Source organism: Mirounga leonina, unplaced genomic scaffold (genome assembly GCF_011800145.1).
Source record: "Mirounga leonina isolate KUSES-001 unplaced genomic scaffold, KU_Mleo_1.0 Mir_94, whole genome shotgun sequence".
Lineage (NCBI taxonomy): Eukaryota > Metazoa > Chordata > Mammalia > Carnivora > Phocidae > Mirounga > Mirounga leonina.
Window position 1 is genome coordinate 53,017,846 of NW_023270855.1, and position 11,742 is coordinate 53,029,587.

At 41.7% G+C, this 11,742-nt stretch overlaps 1 protein-coding gene across 1 annotated transcript in view; it reads left to right on the top strand.

Annotated features, from left to right (window-relative positions):
- The window catches only part of PNPLA6 (patatin like phospholipase domain containing 6), a 30,444-nt gene extending 26,664 nt beyond the window's left edge, over nucleotides 1-3,780 (top strand). Inside the window, exon 33 of the mRNA XM_034998438.1 lies at nucleotides 3,142-3,780. Coding sequence (XP_034854329.1) covers nucleotides 3,142-3,194 — 53 coding nt within the window. The 3' untranslated portion in view covers nucleotides 3,195-3,780. The remainder of the gene's footprint in view (nucleotides 1-3,141) is intronic.
- The last annotated feature ends 7,962 nt before the right edge of the window (nucleotides 3,781-11,742 follow it).

Consider the following 11,742-nt stretch of genomic DNA (forward strand, 5'->3'; position numbering starts at 1 on the left):
TATATATATATATATATATATATATATATATATATATATATATATACACACACACATTGTGAAAGGATCCCCCATTGAGTTATTTAACATGTCCCTCACCTCACATATTTATCCCCCCTCTTTTTTTGTGAGTACATTTAAGTTTTACTCTTAGCAAATGTCAATAATACAATACAGCGTTATCAACTATAGTCATCATGTTATAGATCAGATCCCTAGACCTTATTCATCTTATAACTGAAAGTTTGTGCCCTTTTACCAACCTTTCCCTATTTCTCCATCTCCCAGCCCCTGGCAACCACTTTTCTATTCTCTGTTTCTATGAAGTCAACTTCCCCCCCCCTAAGATTCCACATGTAAGTGATGCCTTACAGTGTTTGTCTTTGTCTGACTTATTTTGCTTAGAATAATGCCCTGCAGTTTCATTCATGTTATTGCAAATGACAGGATTTCTTTCTTTTTACCTTAATTTTTTAAAGGTTTCATTTATTTGTCAGAGAGAGAGAGATCACAAGCAGGGGGAACAGCCAGCAGAGGGAGAAACAGACTCCCCGCTGAGCAAGGAGCCCGATGCAGGACTTGATCCCAGGAGCCACTCAGGTTCCCCCCATCTCAGAAATTCAGGATTTCTTTCTTTTTAAAGGCCAAATAAGGGATGCCTGGGTGGCTCAGTCAGTTAAGCAGCTGCCTTCAGCTCAGGTCAGGGTCTTGGGATTGAATACACTGAAGCCCACTGAATTGTACACTTTCCATGGGTGAATTGCATGGTATGTGAATTAGATCCACAGACTTGAGTGGGAACCTTTGGGAGCGGAAGATTTAGGGTAATTCAAAACGGGGACCTTGGGCGCCTGGGTGGCTCAGTCGTTAAGCGTCTGCCTTCGGCTCAGGTCATGATCCCGGAGTCCCGGGATCGAGTCCCACATCGGGCTCCCTGCTCGGCAGGAAGCCTGCTTCTCCCTCTCCCACTCCCCCGGCTTGTGTTCCTGCTGTCGCTATCTCTCTCTGTCAAATAAATAAAAACAAAACAAAACAAACAAAAAAATGGGGACCTGGATTTTCTCAGAGTTGGGGGAGATTTTGCCCTTCGCCAGCCAGGTAACTTCCTTTTCTCACCTGGGTCTTTTACATAATTTTAGTCCCTGACTCAAAGGGTTCCTTTGTGATTAAAATAAGATGAAACAGAACTTACAAGAGGACACAACACACACACACACACACACACACACACACACACACCTTTCCTGGATCAGCCTCTTATTTCTCTGCCACCAGGGGGCGATCTTGCTGTGATAGTTGGGTGTCTGGCCCCCGTTGTGAAGATTTCAGGGGTGGAGCTTTCTACTGCGGACTGAGGGAGCCTTAAGTGTGGGCAGCAGTTGGCTAACTCTTTGCTTTCTTTTGTCCTTTATGGTTAAACAACGTGCACTGGGGAGGGTGTGCTTTTTCTCATTATAAAATGATTACTGGTGTGTTTAAAAGGCGAAAGATTTATGCGATCTGAAGAGAAACCAAAGTGTTACTGGTGTGTTTATTTTATTTTATTTTTTTTATAGTTTAAGCTGCTATGTATTTTTTTTAAAATATTTTATTTACTTGACAAAGAGAGGCACAGCAAGAGAGGGAACACAAGCAGGGGGAATGGGAGAGAGAGAAGCAGGCTCTCCACTGAGCAGGGAGCCCGATGCGAGGCTCGATCCCAGGACCCTGAGATCATGACCTGAGCCGAAGGCAGACGCTTAACGACTGAGCCACCCAGGCGCGCCTACTGGTGTGTTTAAAATAAATAAAGCATAGGGGCGCCTGGGTGGCTCAGTCGTTAAGCGTCTGCCTTCGGCTCAGGTCATGAGCCCAGGGTCCTGGGACTGAGCCCCGCATCCGGCTCCCTCCTCAGTGGAGAGCCTGCTTCTCTCTCTCCCATTCCCCCTGCTTGTGTTCCCTCTCTCGCTTTGTCTCTTTCTGTCAAATGAATAAATTCCTTAAAAATAATAATAATAAAATAAAATAAATAAAGGTAATGTGTGTTCATTTGGAAATATATATTCATGATATATGGTCAGTAGAGCATTCAGAGTATACAGAATATAAAAAAAAGGAAAATAAGTCATCTGCATTCCACTCCCTAGACACAAACACTATTAATATTTTCTTCTCATTTCCCAGTTTGTTACTTTATACTCAGTTTGTGTTTTTCTTTAAGATTTTATTTATTTATTTGACAGAGAGAGACACAGCGAGAGAGGGAACGCAAGCAGGGGGAGTGGGAGAGGGAGAAGCAATGCTTCCCTCAGAGCAGGGAGCCCGATGTGGGGCTCGATCCCAGGACCCTGAGATCATGACCTGAGCCGAAGGCAGACGCTTAACGACTGAGCCATCCAGGCGCCCACTCTATGTTCAGTTTAAATGACCCGTTTTTGCTTTTATTGAAACTCAGAGCTGTGAAAGAAAAGGTGGACAGATCTGATGACATGAAAACATGTCATCATGAATAAAGACAAAAGACCAACCCAAGCAGCAGCCTGGAAGGAATATTTGCAATATAAAGTATAGGCAAAGTGCAGATAATTGCTAATGTTTATTGAATGCTTACGGCATCCTGGGCACTGTTCCAGGTGCTTTCTATGTAAAAAGTAATTTAATCCTCAACCCTATGAGGTAGATACCATTATTATCTTTACAAATGAGAACAAGAGACACAGAGAGTTTAAGTGACTTGTTCAAGATCACACAGCAGAGCCTGAATCAGAGCAGCTTGGCCCCAGGGTCCATACTCCTAACCTTACATCAGTATGCCTCCTTATATAGTCCAGGTTGGCAGCCAGACTATGTAAACAGGCTAGACGTAGGGGTGCCTGGGTGGCTCAGTCAGTTAAGCATCTGTCCTCGGCCTGGGTCATGATCCCAGGGTACTTGGATGGAGCCCTGAGTCGGGGCTCCCTGCTCAATGGAGAGCCTGCTTCTCCCTCTCCCTCTGCTCTTCCCCGCCCCGCTTGTGCTCTCTCTCACTCTCAAATAAAGTCTTTAAAACAAAAAACAAACAGGCTAGACATATAAAGAGCAAATGAATAAATAAGTAACAACAACAGCATGCTTAGTCTCACTAGTAATGGGACAAATTTGAATTCTTATTCTTTCATTTAGCAAATGTTAAAAATATCAAAAACATCGAGTCTTATGGAGAATTGGATGGATAATGAGCGTCGCCACACTGTTGGACAGGGGAAGCATAAATTGTTGAAACTTTTTGGGAAGGGATTTGGCTATGGTGGAACAAAATATTTAAAGCACCTAACTTTGGACCCTGCCACTCTCCATCCAACAATTGAGCCTGTAAGTACGTGTGCCTAACGATGCGTGCTCATCACAGTCTGGCTTGCAATGATGCTGTTGCTTGTAAAAGTGAAACATGGCAAACAGTCTCCATGACTGACAATAGGGGCATAGTTAGACAAATTAGGGCATGGCATGCTATGAGAACGCTCTGTAGCCATTAAAAAGAATGAGACAGACTTATATTCATTGACATGGAAAAATCCCTCCATACCTTGCTCCATGGGAAAAAACAACAACAACACATAACATTGAGGACAGTATGAGTGCATTTATGTCATAGAATGGACACAAGTATGTAACCAGACACCTTGGAAATTTCTTCCAGACAATTGACAGTGGGTCCCTCTTAGAAAGAAGAGGCAGGGTGAGAGTTTAAGGGGGAATTTCTGTATTTTTTACTTTTCTGTTATTTGAGGCTTTTACAATAAAGTTGTATTATTTCAATGATTTTCTAAAGCCCCAGAATATATCTTGTTAAATATTCTTTTAAAGCATGACACCTCCCCCTCTCCCTTGCCCCCATGGCTGCGTAATTATTTAACCTGTCCTTTCCTGCTGGGTTGTTTGCAACTTTCCTCTGTTATACAGGAAACTGGGATGCATATCCTTGTATGTTAATCTCTGTGCCTCTGTGGTGAATTCCTTATGCTACTCCCAATTCATTAGTGAAGAAATGAATGAACAAGCACATATTTATTGTTTCCCTGCTTGTGTTCTTACAAAAATATCTCAGATGTAGAAATACTTGACAAGTTGCCCTGGAAAAGGTGGTACACATCCCTGGGAATGGATGCAAAGTCTTGCTTCTTAGAACACTTGAAAACACTAGGCAGGATTGCAATTTTAAAATATCTATGATTGAAAACAGAATGGCTCACATCCATATAGTGATATCGTGTGCCAGGTTCCATTCTAAGTGTTTCAATGCAATTTTTTTTAATTTAATGTTTTAATTTATTGTGTGCAACAATCCTACTTTGCTCTTCACTTTATAAGTAAACTGAGGCACAGGATGATGAAGTGACTTGGTCAGTGGTCTGACTTTTTAAATAAGAAACTCAGAGGGGTGCCTGGGTGGCTCAGTCGGTGAAGGGTCTGCCTTTGGCTCAGGTCATGATCCCAGGGTCCTGGGATGAGCCCCGCATCAGGCTTCCTGCTCAGCGGGGGTCCTGCTTCTCCCTTTTCCTGTGTCCCTTTCCCCCACTCCTGCACATTCTCACTCTCAAACTCTGGTGGAATGGTTTGAGGCTCTGATTTCATGACCTAATATCAATGTGTTCTTAACTTCTTTTTTAAGATTGTATTTTTAAGTAATCTCTACAGCCAACATGGGCTCAAACCTACAACCCCAAGATCAAGAATTGCATGCTCTACTGACTATCAGTCAGGCCCCCCCTTACCTTTTTCTATAAAGGGTCAGTTAGTAAATATTTTTGGCTTTGCAGGCCATGCAGTTTGTGTTGTGACTACCCAACCCTGCCATCATAACTCAAAAGCAATCAGACATCATGTAAATCAGTGGACATGATTGTGTTCCAATAGAACTTTATTGATGGACACATGAAATTTTTTTTTTTAGGGATGCCTGGGTGGCTCAGTTGGTTAAACATCTGCCTTCAGCTCAGGTCATGATCCCAGGGTCCTGGGATCCGGTCCCGTATTGGGCTCCTTGCTCAAGTGGGGAGCCTGCTTCTCCCTCTGCCTGCCACTCCCCCTGGTTGAGCTCACTCTCTCTCTCTGACAAATAAATAAATAAAATCTTTAAGAAAAAAAAGAAAAAAAAATTTTAAAGCAGGGGCTTGAACTCATGACCCTGAGATCAAGACCTGAGCTGAGATCAAGAGTCAGGCACTTAATGTTTGTTAAATGAACCACCCAGGCCCCCTTTGAAATTTTGAATTACATATAATTTTCAGATATTGTCAAATATTCTTCTTTTGATTTTTTTTAAAGATTTTATTTATTTATTTGAGAGAGAGAGTGAGAGACAGAGAGCACGAGAGGGAAGAGGGTCAGAGGGAGAAGCAGACCCCCTGCTGAGCAGGGAGCCCGATGCGGGACTTGATCCCGTGACTCCAGGATCATGACCTGAGCCGGAGGCAGACACTCAACCGCCTGAGCCACCCAGGCACCCCTCTTCCTTTGATTTTTAAAAATCATTTTAAAATGTCAAAACCATTCTTAGTTTGCAGGCCATACAAAAACAAGCAGTGAGCCGTACTTTGCCCACCCATTTTAGATGTTCCCTATATATTAAAGATATTATGCCCATTGTCATTTATGTTGCAAATATTTTTACATCAATTTATTTTATGACTTCATCTTTTTACTCTTAATCCTTTCATCAATCTGGGATTTATTTTGTTATATGATGTGTGGTAGGGTTTGAACTGATTATTTTCCTAAATGGTCAACCAGTTGTCCAAGCCATATGTAAAGAGTGCTTGAGAGTGTTAAACTTTCTAAAGTGTACTGACAGGTGTGGTAGGTGAGCTGAGCAATCTGTTTGAACTCTAATGAAGTCTCCACCGCCCAGGGTCCCCTCACCTGTCATGGATTCTGAGAGAGACCCCGTCTCTCTGTGACCAATTTGGGATTGTCTTCCAGGATGAGCTTACACCAGCATTTCCCAAACTGGATTCCTTACATTCTTTCTCGGAGTTAGGTAAAGAGGGTCTGCAGACCAGAAAATACTTCAAACTGGGGCTTCATCAAAGAGTCAAACAGGCTTTCCTTATTCATTCAACAAACGTTTGCACTAGCTATGTGCGAGCACCATGTTGGAATCTGTAACAACAGTGATGAGAAATACAAAAACACAGTCCCTGCCCTTATATTTCTGTGGGAAAGTGAAATAGTTGTATCATATAAGATGTATGTATTTATTAACTTTATAAGAAGCTGCCAAGCTGTTTTAAAAAATGGCCACACTATTTCAGCAGGTGTGGGAGCGTTCTAATTGCTACACAATCCTCACCAACTTTTGGTATTGTCATATCTTATCTTTTATTTTTAATTTTAATTAATTAATTTTTTTTGTTATTCTAGTGGGAGTGCCTCTCATTGCAGTTTTAATTTGAACTTCTCTGATCACTAATGACACTGAACATAGTTACTTGCTATTTGTATAACTTCTTTGGTAAAGTGTTTAATCTTTTACCCATGGGGGGAAAAACACCTTGTTTATCATATTGAGTTGTGAGAGTTTTTAATATTTTCTTGGATACAAGTCTTTTTATCAGATATGTGCTTTGAGAATGTTTTCTCCCAGTCTGTGGCTTGTATTTTCATTTTCCTATTGGTATCATGGAAAGGCCGACCCAAAGTTCGACATTTTGATTAAGTTCAGTTTGTCGTTTTTTGGATGATCTGTTTTTTGTGTCCTACCAAGAAATACTGGCCTAAAAAGAGGGTGCAGAGATTTTTCTCTTATGTTTTCATCTAGAAGCTTTATAGTTTTCATTCTAGGTTTGGGTCTGTAATCTATTTTGAGTTACTTTTTATATATGATGTGAGGTAAGGATCAAGGTTTATTTATTTATTTTTGCATATAAATGCATAATTTTTCCATCCCATTTGTCAGAAAGACTCTCCTTTTCTCATCAAGTTATCTTGACAGCTTTATCAAGATCAACTGATCATGTATGTGTGGGTCTATATTTATGGGCTCTCTATTCCATTAACATATATGTTTATCCTTATACCAACATAATATTGTTTTAACTGCAATTTATGTCTTGAGATCAGGTAGCTTAAGTCCTGCAATTTTATTCTTTTTATTATTATTATTATTATTATTATTATTATTAGGGGGGCCCACCCAGGCATCCCAATTTCATTCTTTTTCAAATTGCTTAAGCTATTCTAGGTCCTTCACATTTCTGTAATTTTTTTTTAAAAGATTTTATTTATTTATTTGAGACAGAGAGAATGAGAGAGAGAGAGAGAGCACATGAGAGGGGGGAGAGTCAGAGGGAGAAGCAGACTCCCCGCTGAGCAGGGAGCCCGATGCGGGACTCGATCCCGGGACTCCAGGATCATGACCTGAGCTGAAGGCAGTTGCTTAACCAACTGAGCCACCCAGGTGCCCTGGGTTATTTTCAACAAAGATCTCCATAGTGAATGATGCTATATATTGATTGTATTTCTTAAAGTAAACTTTTTTTTTAAAAGATTTTATTTATTTATTTGAGACAGAGAGAATGAGAGAGAGAGAGCACATGAGAGGGGGGAGGGTCAGAGGCAGAAGCAGGCTCCCTGCCGAGCAGGGAGCCCGATGCAGGACTCGATCCAGGGACTCCAGGATCATGACCTGAGCCGAAGGCAGTCGCTTAACCAACTGAGCCACCCAGGCGCCCTCTGTAAGTTTTGAATCAGCTCACCAACCTCTACCAAAAAAACCTACTGGAATTTTGATTGGGATTGCATTGAACCTATGGATCATTTTAGGGAGAAATGACATATTACCAATATTGAATCTTCTAATCCATGAACGTAGTGTATTTCTGTGTTTATTTTGGCTTTCTTTGATTTCTCTGAACAGTGCTTTATGGTTTCCCATGTACAGGTCTTACATATATCTTGTTAAATTTATCTCTAAGTACTTCATGTTTTTGATGATATTGAAAATAGTATTGATTTTTCACAATTCCATTTCCAATTGTCTATTGTTAATATGTAGAGACAGAATTATATATAGATCTTGTATCCTACAACTTTGCTAAACTCACAATAGGTCTAGTAGCCTTCTTGTCAATTCTTTTTTTTTTTTAAAGATTTTATTTATTTATTTGAGAGAGAGAATGACAGAGAGAGAGAGAGCACATGAGAGGGGGGAAGGTCAGAGGGAGAAGCAGACTCCCTGCCGAGCAGGGAGCCCGATGCGGGACTTGATCCCGGGACTCCAGGATCATGACCTGAGCCGAAGGCAGTCGCTTAACCAACTGAGCCACCCAGGCGCCCCTTCTTGTCAATTCCTTATGATTTTCTATGTAGATGATTGTATTTTACCTGTTTTCCTTCTTTTCAATCATGTAGACTATCATATTTAACTTTTCTTTCCAATTTGTGCTTTTTAAATTTCTTTTCTTGCCTTATTACATGGCCATGACTTCCAACGCAATGCTGAATAGAGGCAGTGAGAGCAGACACCTTTGCCTTATCCCCAATCTTGGGGTAAAACCTCCCAGCATTCCCTATTAAGTATGTTGTTTTAGCTGTAAGTTTTCACAGATGTTTTTTAGTACATAGAGGAAATCTTTTATTCCTAGTTTGCTGAAAGGTTTTTTTCAGTATCATGAATCTGTGTCGATTTTTGTCAAATGAGTTTTCTACATCGGTTAAGATGATGATTCTCATCTGATTCTTCTTTTCTAATCTCTTGGTATGGCAAATTAGATTAATTGATTTTCAAATGTTGAATCAACCTTGCATTCCTCAGATAAACCACCACGTGATCATGATGTATTTCCCTTTTTATACATTGCTGGACTCTATTTGCTAATATTTTGTTAAGGATTGTTTGTGTCCATATTCATGAAAGATATTAGTCTGTGGGGGGGCGGGGCGCCTGGGTGGCTCAGTTGGTTAAGTGTCTGCCTTCGGCTCAGGTCATGATCTCAGTGTCCTGGGATCGAGTCCCGCGTCAGGCTCCCTGCTCAGCAGGGAGTCTGCTTGTCCCTCTGCTCCTCCCCCGCTAGTTCTCTCTCTCTCTCTTTCTCTCAAATAAAAAAAAAAAAGATATTGGTCTGTGGGGTTTTTTTTCTTGTAATGTCCTTATCTGGTTATGATATCAGGATAATACAACCCTTATAGAATGAATTGGGAAGTGCACCCTCCTATTTTCTGGAAGAATTTGTGTAGAATCAGTATTATTTCTTTCTTATATTTTGTAGGATTCACCAATGAAGCCATCTGGGCATGACGTTTTCTTTGTGGGAAGGTTTTAAGTCACAAATTCCATTTCTAAATAGAGGACTATTTAGGTCGTCCATTTTTTCTTAAGTAAGCTTTTGTAGTTTTGCATTTCAAGGGATTTGTCTATGCCATGTAAGTTCTCAGATTTATTGACATAAAGTTGTTCACAAAATTCCCTCATTATCCTTTTAATGTCTGAAGGACCTGTAGTGATCTCGCTTTTATTCCACTGTGCAAGTGCTTCTCAAGCCTCTGCTTCTGTCACATTTCCTATTGTCTCATTGGCCAAAACAAGTCACAGGGCTAAACCCTGACTCGGTGTGGGAGGGGATCCCCCAGGAGGGTGGAGACAGGCAGATGTGAATAAATTGGGAGCTATTACTTCAACAATCTGCCATACACACTAGCTCCTTGTGGAAAGTTTCTGCCCCTAAGGAACAGATTCATTCATATTACATCCTTAGTGATTTTGTGCAACCAGTTTTATTTATACAAATATAACAAGAGTATTGAACATTCATTAAGACCAGCTTATTGCATGGTCTGCCTGCCTACAATTCCTGCCTGCCTACAATTCCTCCTAATCACAACTGTAATTAAATAATTGCATCTTTAGCTGTTCAGTGTCCATGTTCCTACTAGAATATAAGTTCCATGAGAACAGAGACTGTGTCTGTCTATCCGGGTTGAATCCCCAGCTCCTAGCACATAGTAGATGCTCTACTAATTCATGTATTTGAAATGAAAACCTGTAATCTACAAGCTACTCCACACCTTGGCAATTATCTTCATGTCTAGGATACGTAATTTGATAGGAAAATTGAGAAATGAGGTGGGGAGTCTATGAAGCAGACTCCACAAGCATGAACTGAGTACCTACTGCATGCATATATGATTCTGCTAAAAGAATAGATCTGGGGCCGGGAGAGCTGGAAGGGACAGTGAGCTCCCTTCTCATGGAAAGAATCAAAGACAGGCTGTACAAGAGGAGACAGAGATGCTGTAGAGGGGGCTTGTTTTAGCTTTGGGGAAGGTTTGGACTAGCCCATATTTATGGCTCCTTTCATCTCCAATATCCTACAATTCCACAGCAAGGATTGAGTTTGAGGGAGAGAGAAGATGTGGAAAGGAGCACAAAGGGAGGACTCCAAGAGGTGGAAGGATGGGATAGTGGGGAAGAAGTTTCAGAGAACAGCAGAGGAAGTTGTGGAGGGTGGTTGGAGATGCAGAGAGGTTTCAGAGGGGAGATTTTAGGTGAAGTTTCCACTCCCTCTCACCTCCCTTCTTTGACTCCTCCCTTGTACCTCTCACACGCACCCTTGAAACTGCTTTCCTCAAGGTCACTATTGAACACTATGTTCCTGTGTCTACTGTGAGTGCTCAGTCCTTATCTCCCAGACCCTCCAGACCAGCCCCGAACACTGGGGAGCACTCCCACCCTCTAGAAACCCTTGCCCTCTGGTCTTCTTCTCCAGGCTCCATTGTCAGCCTGTGTCTTGTTCTCCATGGGGCTTCAGTTTCCGACTTCCTTATGGGCACCCCAGGTTCTGGCCATGACTCTGGAGGGGCTCCTTAGACATGGGGTCTTGGCAGACCGCAGCATCACAGGACCCAGAGTTTATATGTGATCTGCCTTTTCCAGCATGTCCTTTAGCTGTGCCCTCAGGGTTGGCAAGGGCCAGTGGGCACAGCAATGACCTTAGAGGATGATACGGAACCTTCATCTGTGTTGAGTCCCCACAGGTTTCACCAATGTCAGGAGAGCAGTCAGAGGCCCCTCCTCTCTCCACTTCTCTCTTCTCCCTCCATCCCCTACAATCACATTGGTCTTCAGGTTTTATATCTGCAAAGTCACTGCCTCACATCTGTTTGTCCAAAGACCTTGTCCTACCAGAGGGAGGGAAAAAAGAGATGAAGTGGACAGAAAATTTCTTCTCATCAAGGACAATGCAAAGGACGGAAGGCATACTTGAGATAATCTCTCTCCCTTGACCTGCATCAGTATGGACTATGTGCGTGAATGTGTGTGCGTGTGTGTGTGTGTGTGTATGTACAAATACTTGTGTTCATGAGTGCAATTGTGTGGGTATCATTCAGTATATTTGTAAGTTTCCAAGTATGTGTTTGTGGATATTTTAGTATTATTCATGTGTCCCATTGTGCGTGTGTGTGTTTATTATAGACTATTTAAAAAAAAAGTTTTAGGTTTGTGGCAAAATTGAGCAGAAAATATAGAGTTCCCATATACCCCCTGCCATCACAAAATCACAGCCTCCCCCACTTAGCAACATCACCCCAGAGGGAGACATTTGTTACAATTGATGAACCCGCATGGACACATCATCATCACTCAGAGTCCATAGTTTATATCAGGGCTCAGTCTTGGTGTCGTACATTCTGTGGGTTTTGACAAATGTGTAGTGACGTAATAATTATAGTCTCATACCGAGTATTTTCACTGCCCTGAAACTCCTCTGTGCTCCACCTATTCAT